The sequence below is a fragment of the Eublepharis macularius genome, chromosome 11 (genome assembly GCF_028583425.1).
Source record: "Eublepharis macularius isolate TG4126 chromosome 11, MPM_Emac_v1.0, whole genome shotgun sequence".
In the NCBI taxonomy this organism is placed as follows: Eukaryota; Metazoa; Chordata; class Lepidosauria; order Squamata; family Eublepharidae; genus Eublepharis; species Eublepharis macularius.
Window position 1 is genome coordinate 6509714 of NC_072800.1, and position 21646 is coordinate 6531359.

Here is a 21646-nt window from a genome sequence, read left to right on the forward strand (position 1 = left end):
CAGACTATGGAATCCCAGTTATCTAGAGTTCGTCTCCCCCCTTCTGCAAGAAGCACAAAGTTTCTTGATTCCAAAAGGTTTATTGAAAGACAATGCTCAGGTTACAAGTATCCATATTCCAAGGACTAGGAAAGCCTTGGCTGAATGAGAATGACACACAAAATGAAAGTAACAACACTTCAAACGCCTGTTCCCAGCCTCCCCCTTAGTCCTGTCTAGAAGGCCTGGGAAGGCGAGGATGTCAAGGTCGGCCGGAACGGGTTGATAAGAATTCTTCGCTCCCATGGATATATGCGGCCTGGACAGCACCTGGGCCTGGAGGGAGAGAACTAAACAACTACAGCTTATAACGGCCGATTCCAGATGGCCCTCCCCATCCCGAAACGTCACGTGTTGTCGCGTGAGAAAACGCAATATTTCGCGTTTTCTGCGCGATGATGCGCAACATTTCAGGATGGGGAGGGCCGTCTGGAATCGGCCAGTATGAGAACATGGCGTAGCTTTGGCTCGAAAACTGACAAGCAAACTGACACTCTGACAATATGTCTTCTTTTTAAAGCTGCAGTATTAAAATTTTCTTCCAATTGCACACAAGCCTGATTCTGACATTTGCAAAGTTTAGCTGAATAATAATTTGTCTTGTGTAATGAATGATACCTCAATGAATCCAGAGCTTTTGATAAGACTCCTGAGTTGTTGACAGTTGTGTGAACATTATAAGAGACTGACCTGTTGTTGGCTTCTGATTATGTGCTGAGTAACAGTAGCTATTTTCTCATATTCAGGTTTTAAAATATTACTGGAGATAATTTTTAATTTCATGGAAGGTCACTATGGTAGTCATGCAACTGAATCTTACCACCTAGTGTTACGTTCAGCTTTAAAGTAATGTTCATGATTAGTGTAGAGACTTTGGTGGGTATATAAAGCTGTAGCTGCAAAAACGTAAAAATACGGTATGTGTTCATTACATTACAGATATGAAAATACATATTTAAGTAAATTTCGGGTACTTTGTGTAGTAAAGCTTTGCTGATTTCTGTCTGGAGACTGTGACATGGGCATTGGGAGACTGCTTGGTGATGTCCTACATTTTCTCTGGCTTTGGAATTAAAAAAAACAAACAGGGCAGAGATTGGACAGAGCGTGTGGAAATGAACATAGACATACCAAAATAACGCATACTCCTTCGTTTTAAATTGAAAAATCCCAGCAGCAGTAAAATAAAATAGTGGGACAATATGGATGTTGAAGCCAACCATGCTTGGTGATATACATAGAAAACCTGATTGCACAAGATCACTGTTGGCTAATTACTGGAAGAGGGGCTGTCTCTATGCTGCAGTTCAGGAAAAACAAAATAAATCATTGCTTGACTCGTGACCAGTCTTCAGGTAGTTTTTTTTGAGGAGTTCTGGAATGAACATGACATAAATCATAAACAGAGCTCTCTGTCTGCTTTGTTTCTTTTAAGAGCCCTGTGAGCAGAGCTGTCCTAGGAGCTGAAATAGACAGCCTGTGTATATGAGAGGAAGAATGAGGCGTGCTTACTCCTTGTATCGGTCTTTAGATTTTAGCTTCCTCAAATTCTGAGTTCCTGTTGTCTGTTCTCCTTTACCCTTGTTGACATGCTGACCCATGCCTCCATCATCCTAGGTGAAATATTCTGATTTTGTAAAGCACAAATCATATTAGTAAACAAAGGCTGCAGTCCTACAAATACTGACCAGGGAGTAAGCCACGTTGAGTTAAATGGAACTTCTGAGTAGACCTGCCTCGAATTGCCCCTTAGATCATTCCAAATACACTCATTGATGACACCTTGAACCTTGAAATGAGTTTCAGGGTGTAGAATGAACATTATTATACATAATCCCATCTTTCATTGTAGTAATAATAATAACAACAAAACAACAACATTCAATTTATATACCGCCCTTCAGCATGACTTAACACTAGAGATGGGCACGAACAGCATTACGAATGAAAAAAAGCCATGAACAGCCCAATTGGCTGTTCGCGAACAAGCCATTCATGAGGCGCCATTTTAGACGAACAAGTGGTCGTCTCAAGCCTTGTTCGTGCTTTCATCCTCTGTTCGTGAAGCCAGACAGTCAGGCACCTTCAATCAATTCCCTTGGCAACAGAGGCAGGGACTGCCTGAACTCTTGCACTCATTCTGTTGCCCTGGAAATCCCAATTTAAGCCCAGTTTAGCTTAATGGGCATGTCTTCCTTCCCACTGTGGAGCTCCAAATTGGTTACATGGGAGCAGAGACCAGGGAGGGGGGAGGGGGATGTTCTGTAGCCATGGGCACTCCAGTCTCATCCCTGCAAACCCTGTTAGGCAGTTCTGACTGCCAACCACAGACCTCCAGTTTTTCTCAATGGGACCTCTGGTTATAAAAGGGCACTGTGCTCCCAGTTTTGGCTTTCAGTTTTAGCAGGCAGTGAGTGGGAGAGAGCTGTTGTGTTGCTAGCATTTTGAGAGAGAGACAAGGAGAGTGCATTGGAGCTGGGATTTTGTGTATGTGTGGTGGGATAGGGATCTCTCCCCTCTGGTTCCAGGGCTGCTGGCAGGCCTTGGGGCCAAGCTCAGTGGGCACCTCGGCTGAGGGCTTACACTGTGATTAGTAGTATTATTGCCTGACCTGATTCTGGTCAGGTATCTGGGAGTGCTGGGCTAGGGCTCTACCCCCTCCCTCTGGTTCCAGGGCTGCTGCCAGGCCCTGGGGCCAAGCTCAGTGGGCACCTCGGCTGAGGGCTCACACTGTGGTTAGTAGTATTACTGCCTGATCTGATTCTGGTCAGGTATCTGGGAGTGCTGGGCTAGGGCTCTACTCCCTTCCTCTGGTTCCAGGGCTGCTGCCAGGCCCTGGGGCCAAGCTCAGTGGGCACCTCGGCTGAGAGCTCACAGTGTTCTCTCCTTCTCATTCCTCCTTAATTCTTGTTTGCTGGCACAATGAGGCTTTGGGCGGGGGCCAAGGGGGGGGAAGTGGGGGAAGTGCAAAGATTGTCCCAGATGCCACGTAGGAGGCGGTACTGGGTGGGGCTCGGCAGTAGAACCTCCTGCTCCCCAAGATTCAGCTGTGGAACAGGCCGAAGAGCTCTTGCCACCGGGGAAAGAGGATTTTTTGAGGAGGAGGAGGAGGAGGGCCAGGGGTCCGTGGAGAAATGGTTGAGGTTTGATGAAACATCCATCCTGTCCCCATCCCAAACTCTTGGTGCTGTCCCTGCCTGCAGTCCACCCCTCACTCCGTCTTCCGGTGCTAGCTCTGCAGCACGGCCAGTAACCCTTCATCCTCCTTCCCCTGGAACAGTTAGTGGGCCATGTTTCAACCCGTCAGTATGGAGGCACTTTCGGGCCCTTCCGAATGACCCTCATTTGGTGCAGTGCCATGTCTGTGATGGCCTGGTGCAGAGGGGCAGTGACCCAAAGCACCTTTCTTCAATGGTCCTGAGTAGGCACCTGAAGACGCACCACCCAAGCCTGTGGTTGCCGTCCTCAGCTAGCGAAACATCTGGCAGGGGAGACAGAGGTCTACCAGCTCTTCTGACCTGGGATCAGTGGGAGGGTCACTGGAATCCATCCCAAACAAGAAGCCTTGCCCTGAGGGTGCTGCTGGTGGGAGTGGAACAGTCAGGCAGGCCGCCCTTGGGGAGATTGTTCCATAGGGGTCGGGGATAGTGCCATTGAAAAGGGTGAGGTCAAGGGCTCAGGAGGTGGGCATTCATGTTGTGGCAGAAACGATTACCCTGCAAGGATTCCCCCTATCCGTCACGGAGGGCATGGGCTTCCAAAGGCTACTTCAGCACTTCGCCCCATGGTTCTCCACGCCTTCACAGCACCATTGGCTGTCAAGTCCTGCCTGTCCTCTACCAGTCTGTGCGAGTCTTGGTGCTCAGGGAGCTGTCGGCCACCAAAGGCTGTACAGTATACTTCACAGCAGACCTCTGGAGCGGCTGCCATCACGGCTACCTTGGCATCACTGCCCACTGCTGGCAACCAGAGGACCTCCGCTGCCCCAGGCCAAGCACAGGCACCCGAAAACAAGTGCCATGCTTGACTCAGGGCTACAGGGTAGTTCTTCTACAGGCCCGGGGGATGGACGATGTCCATACTGGGAAGAACATCGCCACCATGATAAAGGCGGCTCTGAGGGAGTGGATGGCTGGGGGGGGGAAGGGTTTGTCCGTAGCTTCATGGTGACAGACATGGGAAGCAACATGTTGGCAGCCCTGAAAGAGGCATCCCTCCCGGGCCTGGTGTGCATGGCGCACAAGCTGTGTGCTTGGGCTGTGGGAGCAAGTCAAGGGACAGCTGGGACGAGGGAACGTTGTGGAAGCGCAATCTGCTGGACAGCTGCCGGCGTATTGCTTCCCACTTCTCCAGCAGCATCAACACTTCCCACGAGTTGCTCCAGAGGCAGGGGGAGGGGAGGACCCACTGGAACTCCACCTACAACATGATAAGTCGTCTGGTGGAGCAGAAGGGCCCATTGAAGGACATCCTGTCATCTATGGACATTCTGAGGAAGGGAAAGGAGCTCAGCCTCAGCTGCATGGAATGGAGAGTCCTTGCCCAGATGTCCCGGATGCTGAAACCCTTTAAGGAGGCCACCAAGCTCTTGTGCGCATATGAGGCCAGCCTTGGTCAGGTCATCCCCCTGATCCATGGGCTCGACCAGTTCCTGGCCCAGGAGCTCGAGCACGAGGAAGAGCTGCTCTCTAGGGTCAGGGACTCTGTGAGGAGGATGCAGGCATGTGTGGCTGAGCGCTTGCATCCTGTGCGCCGTGAGGTGCTGTACCAAATGGCCTCCCTCTGTGACTCCCATATCAAGGGCAGCATCGCCATGCGGGCAGGCAGGATGCAGCGCTGGAAAAAGGAGCTCCACAAAGTGGTACACCATTTCCAGGCAGAGAAGGCAGGACGGAGGGAACTGGGCAGGGCCGAGGGGCAGGCGGCGGGGGAGGAGGGGGAGGGAGGGAACAAAACCACAGCAGGAGAGACCCACCCAAATCGGCCCACTCGATCTCTGGGCCTCATTGGTGGGCTGTGTGGTTGGCTGCAGCACAGTGGGCCCTGTCCAGGGTCTGAGTCCCAGCCCCCAGACTTGCCAGGAGGGAGCAGTGGGAGGCAACCAGGAGGCAGTGGCCCTACCACCCCAGCCAGCAACCAAGTCCAGAACCTGCCAAAACTCTAATGGTCTCCCTTTACCAGGGTCGGGAACGTTCCCCTATAATTATCACTGCTCACCCACCTTGCGTCACTTCTGCCAATGGCCCTGTCTGAGTACCTTGATACTGATATAGCTCTTTAATAAAGTAACTTTAACTCTTACACCTAAGTGTCTGCAGTGGAGTGCTTAGGGGATTTATCTGGCAAGACCTGACAATTCTAATTAAAGTATGAGGAGTGATATGATGCTTACCGGCAGGTTTTGATCGGGGAAGGGATGGAGCTCACTCAAAACACGTCTCCCTCCATCGGCTCCAATGCCACGCCTGGCTCACAATTGCTCTCCTTAAGGTATTCCATTCCAAGGATGGAAAGACAGGTTCCCAGATCAAGGGTGGCACTTTAATGTTAAAGTGGACTAGTTCCCAGAAATAAGTAGACAAGAATTAAACACAAATTAGGGTTTAATTACAATTAGATACATGAACAGGGAATAATGACAAATGAAGAAAACTACTATGAAAATGTAAATCAGCAGCAGAGTATTGACCAATATACACTCCATTTCATAGAAGAAAGACTGACAGTGCAATCCTATGCAGAGTTACACCAGTCTAAGCCCATTGAAGTCAATGGCCTTAGACTGGAGTAACTCTCCATAGGATTGCACTGCAACATAGTTAAAAGATGGACAGTCTATTGTTTCCTTCTGAGTACTAGCTAGTACTTTCCTAATGCAAAAAAGTGCGTAAAATAAACATACGAGCCTGCCTGAAGACAGATAATTTGTGTAATCCACCTTGAGTCTCAGTGAGAAAGATGGACTATAACATAAATTTTTAAAAATAACAAAATTGATTAAAGTGTGAAGAAACGTCGTGTCTCTAGAATATTGGTCAAACAAACTGCTCTCTTTTGTTTGTCAGTCCAATGATGAATGAACAAACAAACCTTTTGGGATCTCTGGAGTTTTACTCCAGAATGTGAGAAAATGTGTAAATTGTGGGGTAAATCTAATCTGTCAAGATTGGATGTGAACCAGAAAGTTTAAAAATTATTGATGGATCCTAACAGCTTGGTGGGAAAATTAGGTTATGAGGAGAGGGATTTGTGGGTGTTAGTAAATGTAAGAAGTGAGAACTGGCGGCAGAAGTACCGACAGGTGTCAGTTTAAAGTAGATTGACAACAATTGTTCAGTTTGATCAGGGTGCGCTTCAGCAGATGTGCTTTTGTAGGATGTGTCCTTTGATGTGCTTATGCAATATGTGGGAACACAGGAAAACAGGGGAAATAAAGTTCCTTTATTAATGTTCCTATATTAATGTAGAAAGTAGGACTGATGCATTCATGCATTTGGAACCATGGAGAGATCAAACGGCTGGAACCATGCTAGTGCTATGAGAGATGGCGGGGGAGGGGGGGAGAGTGGCAGGGCTGGATGGGGCTGAGCGGAGTCAGGTAGTTATAACCTTTTCCAATACTGGGATCCCTGAAGAAGTCTGATATGTAAGAGTGGTTGTGCCCAGAGTACTGACTTCGCCGTGCCTCTGGGTCACATAAATGACAGTTGACTGCTGTAAGGATCAGCCAAGCAGCTCTCAAAAGACTTCACTGTAAGTAGTAAAAGGACTTTATTGGAAAGCTGCTAGCCTCAAGAGCCTATTCCACCTTTTCCAGGAATGATGTTCACATGCAAGCATTAAGCATATATAGGTTTCCAGAGCGCGGGCACATTCTAAGATCCTTCCCCCCCCCCCCCAGTCTAACAGTCAGCTCAGAGGGAAAACATCTAAGCAGGCAAACAGCAGAACTGATGTGTGGGATTTTCAAGGTTGTGGCATCTGGGCAGGCACCTCTTCCCAGGCTAAGGAGACAGGCCCTGGTGCAGATCAGAGGGTCATAGAGATAAGAGCTGGAACAAATGCCTCCCTTGCATAGTCTCACGTTGTGGGTTCGAAAGACAAGACGAAGTAACATTTGCAGGCCAGTAAAAGAATAGCATAACCATAACATGAAGCATTAGACCACAGTTATGACAGCAGGGGGGTGTTGCTGAGTATGACAAGTGATGCTGAGCACCTGACAACAGCTTGATTTCTACTCATAGAAACTGAAACCAGAACAATACAGTGATTTTTCCCCCCTGGAAGATACACTGGGGGTCTCAACTTCTCCAATCACGTGCTGCTCTGATACTATAGTGGCTCATTGCAAGAGACTCTTTAAGCGTCTCCCACTTAATGCCTAGTTTGGTCCCCAGCCTCCCCAAGGGCTCAGCCCTCGCAGTTAGCTGCTGCCTGAAAAGTGCCTGTGCCCAAGGTTTGGCCAGAGAACACACATTTTGATCAGTGCGTCCTCCTTTCCTAACTGAGTCAGGATTTTGAAAGGACGACATATTTTCACATTATTTACCTTTCCCTTTCGGGCCAAGGAATGAATTGTACTTTCAAACGTTAGGTAGGAAAAATCCCGTCACCGAACTGGCAAGCACAACCAGCTTTTTTAAAACAACCCTTCTAATAGTTTTGCCAAAGGCTTCATCATTATTCCTTGTGCTTTTGGGAAGCTGCAGTCTGGACTGTGAGTGATGCATATTTAAAGAAACACACTTAACTAGTAAAGTATTCACTTCTTTATTGCATGAGATGATCTTTGCTCCTTGGGCACCCAGAAGGGTCTCAACAGCCTCCTCTTAAATTAACAATTACTTTTCCATGAAAAGAACTTTGACATGGAAAGAACTGAGAAAAAGATGCTGGAGTGATTAAGCTCTGTAAGTGTTGCACTTTTATCAGAGAGACGAAGATCTGACCAGTTTCAGGTTGGTCAGCTGTGTTGGTCAGCAGTAGAATAGCAAGATTGGAGCGCAGTTAAACTTGAAAGTCCAACAAGATCCCTTGCTCAAATCAATTGGTGGACTTGGTAGTATGGGTGTGAACATTTTTAATAGGTGTTTTTAAATACCTAAGAGCCCCATGGCACAGAGTGATAAGCTGCAGTACTGCAGCCCAACCTCTGCTCACGACCTGAGTTCAATCCTGGTGGAAGCTGGGTTCAGGTAGCTGGCTCAAGGTTGACTCAGCCTTCCATCTTTCCGAGGTCGGGAAAATGAGTACTCAGTTTCCTGAGGGTAAAGTGTAGATGACTGGCGAAGGCAATGGCAAACCACCCTGTAAAAAGTCTGCCAAGAAAACGTCGCGATGCAACGTCCCCCCCCCCCCATTGGTCAGTAATGACTCGGTGCTTGCCTAAATACCTAAATGCTGGTAGCTTTTCTTTGTACCACATAGACTTCCACTGCTCAACTATGCTTTTTAAAATGGGTACCATGGGAAGGGAGGTGGTCTGTAGGCAATTTGCTGATCCTCCAGTGGTGTGCAAGTGAAGCAAACAGTCCCTGAGGAAACCAGGTTCTGGGCAGCAAAAAAACGGGCACAAGGCAGGGCCTCAGAGTGGCAAGACTGCCCAGGGGATTGGGGAGTCTTGGCCCTCCCCACAGGCAACTCCTGCAAAGGCCAAATGGTGGTGGCAGGTGCAAGAGAGGAGGAGTGAAAGCCCTTCTGAGGGTTGGATGAAACGGGTAGGTGGCAAGTGCCAGGTAGAGACTCGTCCTGCTACAGGTTAATCCCCAGATCCCTTGGAGGGCAAGATGGGCAGTGCTCACAGGCCAGTGGGCTGTTGCACCACACCTTTATTCATAAAAGTTCCATTGTATGGATAAAGCATCTTTCAAAAAACAATTAGGATATTTTGGTTCTTGCCATGAAGATTTAATTTTTTTAAAAAAAAATATTTCATGACAAGCGCCTAGCCAAAGTGAATGCTCTTCAAGTAAGAAAAACAGATTGGAAGGAAATCCAGTGGGCCAACCAAGCACAAGAGGCTTGGAGTCCAGGATCCCTGCAGCATTGGCAGCTGGGTCGTCTGAGGATTGGATTTTCTTGGAGATTTTCTTAGAATCTATTTGGGCTGTAGCAGGGGCAGTAGACCAAATATGGCTAGGGAATGGCAGTCCAGGAGTTGGCTCCTGACAGAGTGAAAAGTTGAGCTGGATACTGACATCTGCTGCAGGATGTGAGTCCAATGGCACCATAGAGACCAATAAGATTGTCAGAGTGTAAGCTTTCTAGAGTCAGAACTCCCTTCTTCAGACATGTGTGAGCTGCACATGGGCTCTGTTTGGCTTCTTGAGATGGGGCTTTTCTTTTTTTTTCTTTTTTAAATATTTTTATTCAATTTTAGAACTGTAACAATAATCAAACAACAAACCAATATAATACATTGCATTTACAAATATTAACACAGTGCTACAACTTTAATACATCAACAGTGAATGGTGTGAAGAGGGAGGTTGCAGATCCCTTGCTTCTATGAATTCGTAAAAGATGGGGCTTTTCAATGTGATGGAGCAAGCAAGATGTGTCCTTTGGTTGCAGTGACAGTTTATAAGCCAATATTAGTAATTTTTCATGTTTTTTTTAAACATCCTTTCAGGTTGACTTTGAACAACTTCAGGACAACTTATGTCAGATGGAGAAGCGGTGCAAAGCTTCATGGGATCATCTGAAAGCAATAGCAAAGCATGAAATGAAACCAACTCTGAAGCAAAAAATGTCTGAGTTCCTTAAAGACTGTGCAGAGCGAATAATAATCCTAAAGATTGTCCACAGAAGAATAATTAACAGGTACCAAATCAGGGTATGCTAAAATGCCATTAAAATGCCTTCTGAAACACAAGTTCTTTCAAACTGTTTTGCGGATATGAATGGTCATTTGTTGAAAATCCTTTTGGGGTTTTCCCTCCTCTTGGCTTTGATTTCTTTGGTGTTTGAAATCCCAGACTTCTCCTCTCCAGTTGTCATAGTGAGGATAATTCGGGCTTGATAGTCTGAAAGTATTACCAAGGGTACGTGGCAAAACTGTGTTCCTGATCTGTGTACATGCGGGGAGGGGGAATTTCATTCTCACACACACCCCACACACACCATTGTACCCTGTAGATCAAAATATGGTGGTTGTATACGTGGTTTTTTTGGGATGTGACCCAAGTGATATACAGTAATAGACACCGTGGGCACTAGATGTCCCAACCAGCCTGCCAAGCCAATTCACCACACTTTCCCTCAGCTGTACAAACCCATATCTCTTCCTAACTGCCTTTTCTGCATTCTGACCATGAAAAGCCCATTCTGTCAACTATGATTAACCAAACGGAGCCTTCCTGCTCAGGGGCAGTATACCTCTGAAGACCAGATAATAGAGAGAAACTACAGGGGCATTTTTTGCAAACTGGCGGCTGCTTTTCAGTATGATGAGCCTCTGTCGCCCTCCCCTCTTCTGCAGTTCACAGCAGCAAAACAGCGCAACCCCCCCTTCCCCCTCCTCCTCTTACTTATTTAAAAGATTCCTGGTCTCCCTCTTAGCCGCTGCTTCTGAGTCAGGTAACAGCCAGGAAAATGCAAGGAAAAACAGATTACTCACGAAAGTCCATAATCAATAAAATCAGCTTGAAAATTCATCAATCCAAACAGCCCCAAGAAAAAAATAAAACCAAGTTAATTGAGGAGGAGGAGGAGAAAGGGTATTACCCCTCATAACCAATTAAATCAGACACACATGCAAGAAATTCAGCTAAAAGTCTCTGTGAATCCAGGGGTTTGACCCGGTGCCCTAGCGGGCAGTGAGCTCCCCTATCTAGGTTTCACTTCCGCAGCAGCCCTGGCAACCAGTCTGTGGCCTCACTAGAAGGTCTTCACAGATGGACAGGGATGTGTTAGAGTGGGCAGCCCATTTGAGTGCTCGGTCCTTGTCCTCGGGGGCATGCAGAGTGCAAATCGTGGTTGCATGCCTACATCAGTACGTTGCAAGCATCAGAAAACACGATATCCATTTGTTAGGTTAAGTCCTGTGCATGTCCTCTTCTTTGCTCAAAAGACAGTGGCAAGATGCACTGTATGCTTTGCCCGTAGATTCACAACTCTGTGGCCAATGTAGAGATACTTGACAATCCCAATAGTTGACCGAGACATAATAGAACAACACCATGTCTTTTCTCAAAGGCTACTGTAGTCGTCCATCTGATTCCATCACAGTATTCTGATAGCATTCTTTGAGAAGAGGGAATGAACTTCACTTTCTGCAGCAAGCCTGGTTTTTGTGCTTTTTTCCAGATACCTTTATGCTTCTTTATTCCCTGGTGTTTTGCTCTGTGCATTTAGGTCATGTACTAAGTTAAGGATCTAGATTTCCAACTATCGGCATTCAGATCCAAAACTGCTTTTGGATTTTTTTGTAGCAATAGAGGGCACAGTTCAATGAGAATGCCTCCTCCAGGGGGAAATAAATGCAAGTCATACATGAGTATATGTGCAACTCTTGTACAACTGTCATGAATTCCATTGCGATTTGTGCACAGAAGTTACAGGTGTCAGGCTTCTGGTAAAATGCAGTTGGAAAATCATAGAATTGCCAGAAATAAGAAGAGCACTGGAACTCACTCCCTTATTTAAATTATAGGAATTTCTCTATGTTGGCTGTTTTAATGGATTATTCTGTGGCCCTTAAGATCTTCCTAAAATACTTCATTGTGGTTTTGCTTTTTCAATTCGAAAGGGACCTAGTTCAGGGGCAAAACACCTGCTTAGCATGCAAAAGGTTCCATCTCTGACACCTCCAGTTAAAAGGATCGAGTAGGGGGCAGTGTGAAAGAGCTTTGCCTGAGAGACCCTGGAGATCTACTGCCATTCTGAGTGGACAGTTTTGACTCCGATGAACCAATGGTCTGATTCCGTATAAGGCAGCTCTATGTGTCTGTTCTGTTAATGCTTAGAAAAGATACGGACATTAATATAAATCCATTTGTTCATTAATATGAATTCATATACACAGTTGTTCATAGTGAATAAAAGGTCATTAGAGAAACGTCAGAAAAACAAGGAGTAATAGAACAGCTCAAATAATGCAGCAGCCACATTATAAAATTGTGAACCTGAAACACCAGGCTTAGAGATCTGGATTTTATAACTTCCTCTGTGAACTAGAAATACTTTCCTTCTGTGTGGTTAGCCTGTAAATCTTCATTCTTTTTGTCTAGACTTTTCCAAACATCTTCACAATCTCTTTGAAGTCCAAGTAAGACAAACAAATGAAATTTAAATAAAAAAATATGCTTTTTGCCCCCCACCCCCACTCTTGTGGCATTCTTCACTCATTATTAAATTAACAGTTGAACACAACCAGGGTTCCATTAAATATTTTATCCTATGTGAAAGCCGGTTGGGAAGAAGACATCTGAGGTTTTTAGCTGTTGTGTTTTTAATTATGATCTTTGGCAATGAAAGAACTAAAAAAAAAAAAAAGGAAGAATAGAATAGGATACAAGTTCATAGTTCGAAAGCAGATTATCCCTTGTATGCTTATCAGCTGCAATCTTGTCTGTTCTGGTGAAAAAGTCTGTGAAGCTTCCTGGTTGCCCAGAGGCTGTGCCAAGAAGCAGACCTCTTCACCTGCGCTGTGTCATATGGAAACACCAAAGTTATAACAGCTCCGTGGGGATTCGAGGGGTTTTGCTGGAGGGAAACTGTAAAAATAACTCATGCTCTTTTTCTAGGTTCCACTCCTTCTTGTTATTTATGGGCTATCCGCCTTTCGCAATCCGGGAAGTGAACATCAATAAGTTCTGCAAAATTATTAGTGAATTCGCCCTTGAGTATCGTACCACAAGGGAGCGGGTTTTGCAACAGAAGCAAAAACGAGCCAATCACAGGGAAAGAAATAAAACCAGAGGGAAGATGATCACAGACGTAAGTGGCAAAAGTAAATTTCAATCGGTGATAATTGCCAGCCTGTTACAGGCCTGCCGCTCCAGCTGTTAGCCTTTCTGATTTATCCAGTGTGAGAACAGAAAGTGGTGCATTGCCACCGTCATCCAGCATCAGGATTTCAACAAGGTTTTTTAAGCTCGGTGAATCTGTGCAAGAACCAGCAGCTGTCTGTGTCCAGAAACAGAGAGTCATACACAGATCCAGGAGAATGCTGTGTCTTCTAGCTGATTCCTCACCTCCATTGAGAAGAAAGAGATTGTGACTAGGCACAGGATGTTTGTCTGTCCCCTTCTTCCGCTTGTATTTCTCTCCTCTTCCATTGGGCCTGAACACAGTTAAGCATTCTATCGATCCTAACATTAACTGCAGATAATGCAGACCAGCTTCCAAACTCGGGATGGGAATTTGGTGCCTTGGGGGAGAGACGTGTTTTGAATTTGTGACCTTTCATTGAATGCACATAGTGTGAACAGTATTAAGATAGACCAGTGGGTTTAGTATTAGATGGGACAGAAAACAATACAGTTTATATCTTCCAATAATGCTGCTAGAGCCAGAGGAGTTAGCCGTATTAGTCTGTTGTTGCAAAATAGTAAAAAGTCCAGTGGCACCTTTAAGACTAGCCAACTTTATCGTAGCATAAGCTTTCGAGAACTACAGCTCTCTTTGTCAGATGCATCGAAAGCTTATGCTACAATAAAGTTGGTAAGTCTTAAAGATGCTATTGGACTCTTTACAATAATGCTACTAGGAATTATTAATCTGGGATCCAAAATGAAATCAGTTGATAAGTATTGCTGACTGGGTTGGGGGTTAACTAGGCAGTTTTTATAAAAAATGAGATTACTTTTCTCCAGCAAGTGACCTTTAGAAAGCCCCTGAGTTTTTTAAAATCTTCTTTTAAACTGATGCCATTTCCCTCAGTCCAAATAACGTGTAACCAAGTGCCAGTACTTAATAAAAGTTTCCAGCTGTATTAAAAATACAACTCTGCTGTCTCAATTAGATGCGAATGCCTCATTGCATACGAAGCTTCCTCGGCCCAAGCTTTGGCATCGGCTGCTCTGCAGTGGTCTAGTGCAGGCCCCAAAGAGCAGATGGACTCCGTACACGAAAAGCAGAATCTCACCCCACCACAACGGACCTTAACAGGCCAAGGTTTAAATGAGGGCCTGTCTGTCATTCAGCAGAGGTTTCTTGGCAATGATGTTTCCTATACTGAATATTTGACTGGCTTTAAAATAGTTATGCAAAATATGTATTGTTGCAGTCTGAGTTTTCCTTTAAATCTGGCCTCCCATTGAGAAACTGGGGTTCCTGTACCCTTCCCAATGTGGCATATATGCAGCAAAACGTATCCATATGAATTTTGTGACAGCGATTGGCTCATGGGTACTGGGTTGTAAAGAAAGAGGAATCGTTCTGATTGATTGTGCCAAGAGCTTTCTCCTCCAACCAGGTGGTATGCAAACTGATTAATGTATAAAAGGAGCCAGTTCATAATTTTTTATTCTTCCCTTGTACTCAGCATGGTGGCTGCATTGTTGTGTTCTTTTAGTGTGATCAATGCAATTCAGGATCTAATTGACTCAAAATAATAAATCAGATGTCTAGTGGACATTTCATAGAATCATAGAATAGTAGAGTGGGAAGGGGCCTCACAAACCATCTAGTCCAAACCCTGCCTGATGCAGGAACAGCCTAAGGCATCCCCAACAAGTATTTGCCCAGCCGCTCCTTGAAGCCTGCCAGTGGGGGGAAACTAACCACATACTTAGGCAGCTTTTCCTCTCCCCTTCCCCCTTTATAGTTCTGTGTCCATGTCCCTCAAGGAGCTGTTCTGTGTGATTCAAAAGCTAGCTTACTATTTTGTAACTTGATCCTAATCCTTTTTAAACAGTAACAACTGCAATACCTTAGTGCCATTTATACTTGACTTGAAAATTTACATCTTTGCATCTGCCATGTTCTTTGATATGCAAAATAAGGCTCTCATGTGGTATTTATTGATCCAGAGGAGTTAGCCATTCCTCTGTAGTTGCAAAATAGTAAAGAGTCCAGTAGCACCTTTAAGACTAACCAACTTTATTGTACCATAAGCTTTTGAGAACCACAGCTCTCTGCATCAGATGCATCTGACAAAGAGAGCTGTGGTTTTCAAAAGCTTATGCTACAATAAAGTTGGTTAGTCTTAAAGGTGCTACTGGTCTCTTTACTATTTTGCATGATATTTATTGTTAGCAAGACATACACGTTCCCTTAGCCTTTTTTCTTTCCAGTGTTTGGAATTCTTGAGAAACCACCAGTTGGGCAGCTCAGCTTCTAGCCAGCCATGAGCCATAAGCAGCACAAGAGAAGGAGGGTGCAGAACTAGGAGCTGTGCCTCACATCCTGCAGAGCTTGCCTCAGCTGGGCACACGGGAACAAAACCTACCTTGGGTCATTTGGAGCCTTCCACTGGCCCTGGAGTCAAATCCAGCCATTTATATGTACCAGGGCAGAGAAAAGCATAGTATTGTGGAACACCACAGGCTTGGCTTGCTCCCTGGTTCAAGCCCCGAAGGCCCTGGAAGAAGTCCCAGGGACAGTGAGACAGTAATCTACCAGACCCACTTCCTGGTAGTGTGCCTGGCAAGCTGATTGGCTGTTCCAGACTCCACTTGTTTTGCTGTGTGCCTTCCCATTCGTCCATCTCTCTGCTGCCTCTTCATCACCAGCAACCCTGGTTCTCCCATTTCCCTTCCCTGCCCTTTATCACCCACCAGAGGCGATGAGGGGTGCTCTCTGAGGAACCTGCTCCTGCCTCTTGCTAGAGCACACCTGTGCAGACAGGAGAGCTCTGTCTCTGCCCCCTCTGGGTGTGAGTCCAAAAGCAGCTGAAGCAACACTCTGAAGCTGCTGTAGCACAGTGGTTAAGTGGTTCGGCGACGAATCAGCACTCTACTGGTTCAAATCCCACTTCTGCCATGAGCTCATTAGGTGGCCTGGGTAAGCCACTCCTCTCAGCCCCAGCTCCCCAGCTGTATTGTGGGGATAATAATAACACTAACTCGTTCACTGCTCTTGGTGAGGCACTAATCTGTCTAGAAGAGGTATATAAGTGCAGTTATTATTATTACATTACCCCTAACTTGCTATTATGAGATGTTCCTGCAACCCAGCTAGATAGCAGTAGTGGAGTACAGAACAATATTGTCTTCTTTGAAATACTTTCTTGTCACAATCTTAAGTAGCAAATGATCATTCACACACACAGAAATGTACCTGCTTAAATCTTTTGATACTCAGTATGCAGTGTAATCCTAAATATTGTGTGTGTGTGTGTGTGTGTGTGTGTGTGTGTGCCATCAAGTCACAGCCAACTTTTGGAGATTCTGTAGGGTTTTCAAGGCAAGAGGCATTTGGAGGTAGATTGCCATTGCCTGCCTTTTCATAGCAACTCTGGCCTTCCGTGGTGGTCTCCCATCCAAATACTGACCAGGGATAACTCTGCTTAGCTTCCCAGATCTGAAGAGATCGGGCTGTATGAACCACGCAGATTGTTACACCATTCTAAATCCACTGAAATCAATTGATAAAGTCTAAATTATGAAAAACAAAAGCTCTTGATTTTTTCTTGATTGATCTTTTAGTCTGGGGGACTATATACACTGTTTTGGGAAGGGATTTTGTTTTTGCTGGCAATGAAAAGGCTTATCTGCATGTGCATAAGCAAATGGAGCATACCTACCGTGATTCCCTTGCAGGAGGACTGGATGCCTTTCTGTGTCACCAGGCCCAAAGCAAAACAAACAGCTCCCTTGTGGAACAAGACATACCCTTAAAAAGCAATGTTCGCAGGCTGTCGTTCGCCTCTCCCACAGCTAATCTTTTTCATGTCAAGTGTGCTGAAAATGCTATAAAAGACAAAACAAATGAGTGTTTCATTTTCATGGTGAATGTTTCTGGAATTAAAAAAAATAGATTCATTTTGGGTAAAATAATAGCTGAACCCAGAGTTTGTTAATATCATTGGTCTCCATCCAACAAAAGTTAGACAAAACTACAGTCCAGGCTAAGGGTGACATTGGACTCCTGTGGATGGCCTCTCAGTTTGGAGGGGGTTTTTTCCTTTTGCAAAGCCAAGGGGAGGGGTCTCTGTATTTGATTGAAGCTGCAGCCTGGTAGGGCGCATACTTATCCCTTGCCCCACAAGGGCAATTATTTTGATATTTATCTTTTCTTCCATGAGAGAAAAACATCAAGCAGGGGGTTGTTTTGATCAGGAATGCATGGCTGCAACCACATTCAGACCCCTTGTGATGGTACTGAAGTAAATAAAATGCTGGAAGATGTGCTGCATGTCATGTCGAATTTGGTCCCAAATTCTACTGAAATCAAGATCTAATTTAGTTGTTTGAATAGGAGGCAGAAGCCACAAGCTTTTTTTCCCTGTGTTGGGCGGCTGTCTTACTTTTTACAGTTTAGGAAGATTTCATAAATTCATGTGGTGATGAGACTAAAGATCTAATTGTTCAAATTTTCCAGAAAGGAACTAATTCCCTAAGAATTAAAATGATTTAAATAACTCAGAAATTCTTATTGTATGTCCTTCATGTTAGCTAGAGCACAACGTACCCACACAACGTGGAGACTGATTTTTCAACACTTGGAAAGTTTTGTTTCATGTTGAGGCATTAGGGGAAATGGTTCTCTCCTTTGATCACAGTTCAGATTTAAATCTGGCCTTAGTTGAGGCCCCGTTGTGTAAAGAGGGGTTTCCACCTAAGTTCTTAACATTTTCCTATGGGTTGTTTGGCATCTGAGATTTTCATAATGACTCATGGAAAGTGTGCCTGTGCGCCCCAGTGGAAGGTACTGTGTGGGGCACACTTACGTCCAAAGTTCTTATTAAGGTAACCACACGGAATCTGCTAGACTGGCATCCTCGTGGAAACTACTTCACATATTGGTTGCAACATGGGAGAGCCACTCATCATGTGGAGTGCCCCCTATTGCACAAAGAGTTTCTGTGCCACACTGCACTTTCTTGGCACCACTTATTGCTGGCCTGGATATTCTCCATATGATAAAAAACTGGTTAGGCTGCATACCATACTGGCACAGAGAAGTTTCAAGTAGGTGGCCCCAAGAAAGGAGCTTTGACTCTTGAAAGATTATAACCTGAAAATCTTGTTGGTCTCCTAAAGTGCCACTGGACTCAAATCCTGGGACAGAAAAGAGTTTTTCAGCTCTTCCAAGCAACTTCCTCTCCTCTGTGTGTTCACAGAATACCTTCCAATGAAAACTAAGAGATGGCTTAGGCCAGAGAACCCCTTTGAAGTGGCAGCTTTTAGATTGGAAGTGATTGTCACATGGGATAACTTTCTAACAGAAAAAAAAACTGCATCTGCATTTTTGAATAAGGCCAACTTAATCTCTTTGTATTTTGGACCAGACAGGAATTTTCTACGGGCTGGGGACATTGCTTTTCTCTTGTAGAGTGGCTCACTTTCTTCAGCTGTCCAGAACTCTCCTTTTAGGTGTACTTATGTGTTACACTCTCTTGTTTGTGGGCAATTGGAATCAATAGGTTAATCTTGACCACGGGGCTAGGAGGACTGATAAGGTGGTAGTCCTGTCTTGATAACCTTCTGTTCTGACCACTATCAGTTCAAAGTGACTAAGTGACCTGCTGTTTTGCTTTTCTGACATGGGCATCAGCTGGCCTGTGATCCTAAAAAGCGAGTGTGATGGGCAGTGGGAAGAAATGAGACAGGCGTGGTGGTTCTTCAGCAGTCACCTGGCAAACTGGCACCCCAGGGTTGTGTTGCAGCCAAGCACCCAGAGCTTTTTATCTGTTGTACTTCCAGGGTCAGCCCTGCCATCAAATCCTGACAACATTTTTCAGCCCCGCAGAATGTGGATGAGGGTGAAAATCAGCTAGAGGGAAAACTGGAACTAATTTCAGCCAAAAGGAAGAGTTCGCCTCCTCGAGATAAAATATTGTTCCCTGTTTGCCTTAGAACTCACGCCCCCTTCTTGGTGCTTAGCAGCTTTGGGGTTGCGCTTGTTGGCTCATGTTTTGGTGGTGTTGTGTCTCCTAAATAGTGCTCTCTGTCCTTTTCTGCCCTGTCCTTTGTCTCCTCTGATAGACTGATGAAGAAGATGACATGGAGGTATGGTTCTTTCTGTTCAGGTCTTGTGTGTGCTGTGAGATGCCTTGACAACAAAGATGGCTTAATAGGAGCCCAGCAGAACCTGCTCTTACCATGCCATTTGGCGCTTTGCCTTTACCCTTCTTAGTACCATCAGAGCAGTATTTTTTTTTAACCATAAGCAGGGCTTTTTTTCAGCTGGAACGTGGTGGAACGATGTTCCGGAACCTCGTGAAAATGGTCCCATGGCTGATGGCCCCGCCCCCTGATCTCCAGACAGAGGGGAGTTTAGATTGCCCTCTATGCCAGTGGCGCGGAGGGCAATCTAACCTCCCCTCTGTCTGGAGATCAGGGGGAGGGGCCACCAGCCATGGGACCATTTTCTCTGAGGGCAACCCACTGAGTTCCACCAACTCTTTTCCCAGAAAAAAAGCCCTGACCATAAGAGACAGCAGTGCATGAATTCCCGTTGTTTCCCAGTGTGCTCTGCTTCCTCTCGGCATGATGACATCATTGCTGCTCTGACACGTCATGACAAGGCTTAGCATTGCTCCTGAGGGAGGAGGAGTGGGAGGGCTGGATTTCTTACCACCTGCTGCAAATTACTAATCCTCACATTTCACCTTCTCGTAATAAGGTTAGCTGTAAGTTCTTTGAAGGGAACTGTGGTGTCACCAAACACTACAAGAAGAAATGCAGCCTTATGGCCCCAGAAGTAGAAAAGCAGGTGACTCCCAAGGCCTTGTTGAAGACCAATGACCTGTTCATATGATCACAGTACGATAGGAGGAACATGCCCAGTAAGGAAGGTGGCAGAAAAGTGTGACTTCTTAGGGTGACTTCGCCTTAGGCACCAGAGGCTGGGTGATCCAAGGAACATTTCCCGAAACTAGTAATCCCCAGACTGAGTGCTGTGGGAGCGCTGCTGGCTTGTCACAAGACAAAAATCTTGAACGTGCGACTCAGCTGGCTTAGCTGCCTTCTGAGGAGTCTCCCTGCAAGGCACTTCCCTTGCCTTGCCTCTTTCTAATCCAGAGGCACACTTAAAGCAGTGACCCATGCAGAAACAAGAGCTTGGCAGGTAGCAACAGAGACATTTCCTAAGGGCCTGCAGACCCTGGGAAAGAAGACTAGGTGGGAACTGTACATCACAGAAGAAGCTAGCTTAAGAGTGGGGCATGAACCTGTGGCCTGTTCACATGTGGTGTTGCACTCATTAAGTGATCAGCACAGAAGTGTTAACCAGCCCAAAGAGTGAGTGGGTTATCTAGTGCCAGACCTCACCTGAAGAATTCAATGCCAGGTATTTTCTCACCCAATCCTGAACAGCAGGGTTTGGAGAGGAGAGCTGGGGTCATAGGTTACATGGCACCACCCACCATACCAGGATCCTTTAAACTGTAAGCAAACCTTCCCCTCCTCTCAGTTTTTCTGACGAGTAGATGTTCAATTGCCCTCAATAGTCTGTGGGCCCTGGAGGCAGTGAGCATGCTTAGTTGTCATTAGATCTGGGGGGGGGGAGCATCTTTTTAATGATGAAACCAATGTTTTTCGGCATAACCAGGGAATCCATCCCCAAGGTTTGCTGAAATTTGTTCCATCTCTGTGGATGAGTCTATAACAGTGTCCTGCTGATAGGCAGGGAACCATCAAGTTAGTGAGAGTGATTTGTAAGAGAGAGCGCCCCCCCCCGCCCCCAGGGATTAGGCCAGATTTACCTTTGAGGTTTAATGTGTGTTTCCTAACAAATGACGTTGCAGTGTTTGTGGATTTCTTAATCATTGTTAACTCTGCAATCTGCTGCCTATCACATTCTGTCTTAAAAATGTGTCAATGCTTATATTTATCATACAGACTTTTCAAGCCACTTTATAACAAATTATATCTTTGGTCATTTGAACATATATTTAAAATCAGCAAATCCATGTCCATAAGTGTTAGTGTTTTGGGCTCTATGAATAATTAAACTAACTACTTGGTAAGTTCTTCCTCAAGATTGCTTGGAGCTTGTGTTTGAATATCCTGACATCGTTTTTTTTTTTTAATTTGAACATTGTTTTGCAGATCTGTTTTCCATTGTTCATTTTCAGTCTCTTTTCCTGTTCTCTGGCAAATTTAAATGTACATCTCTGATGTTCTGAGATATTCCTGAGAGATAAAATCAATTTTAAGATCATTGAACATGTACAGATGTGTACTAGTAATATAGACTCATATATGTGTAATAAAATCATTTAATCCTCCTCAGAAACAAAAAGTTCTTATACCACATCTGAAAGATAACCAGACTTGGACCTTGCTTTGAGCTCTGCATGCTCTCAGGAAAAGTCACTTTGAAATAATTATTATTTAGAACATTTTCTACTTTCTGGCATCTTTAAAGCCAAAAATACCCACTCCAACACTTCATAATTTTAAAGACCCCCATAATAAAAGGAATCTGAGCAAGGCCTGTGTAGGCCGTGGAGTTCTGGAAGCTTCTGAACAAGCTCCTCTAATTGTATCCA

The 21646-nt window shown here is 45.2% G+C and overlaps 1 protein-coding gene across 1 annotated transcript in view; it reads left to right on the plus strand.

Annotated features, from left to right (window-relative positions):
- Positions 1-21646, plus strand: part of FHOD3 (formin homology 2 domain containing 3) — a 472076-nt gene that overhangs the window by 432661 nt on the left and 17769 nt on the right. The window contains 2 exon segments of the mRNA XM_054990826.1: positions 9674-9864; positions 12789-12981. Of these exon segments, the coding sequence (XP_054846801.1) occupies positions 9674-9864; positions 12789-12981 (384 nt within the window).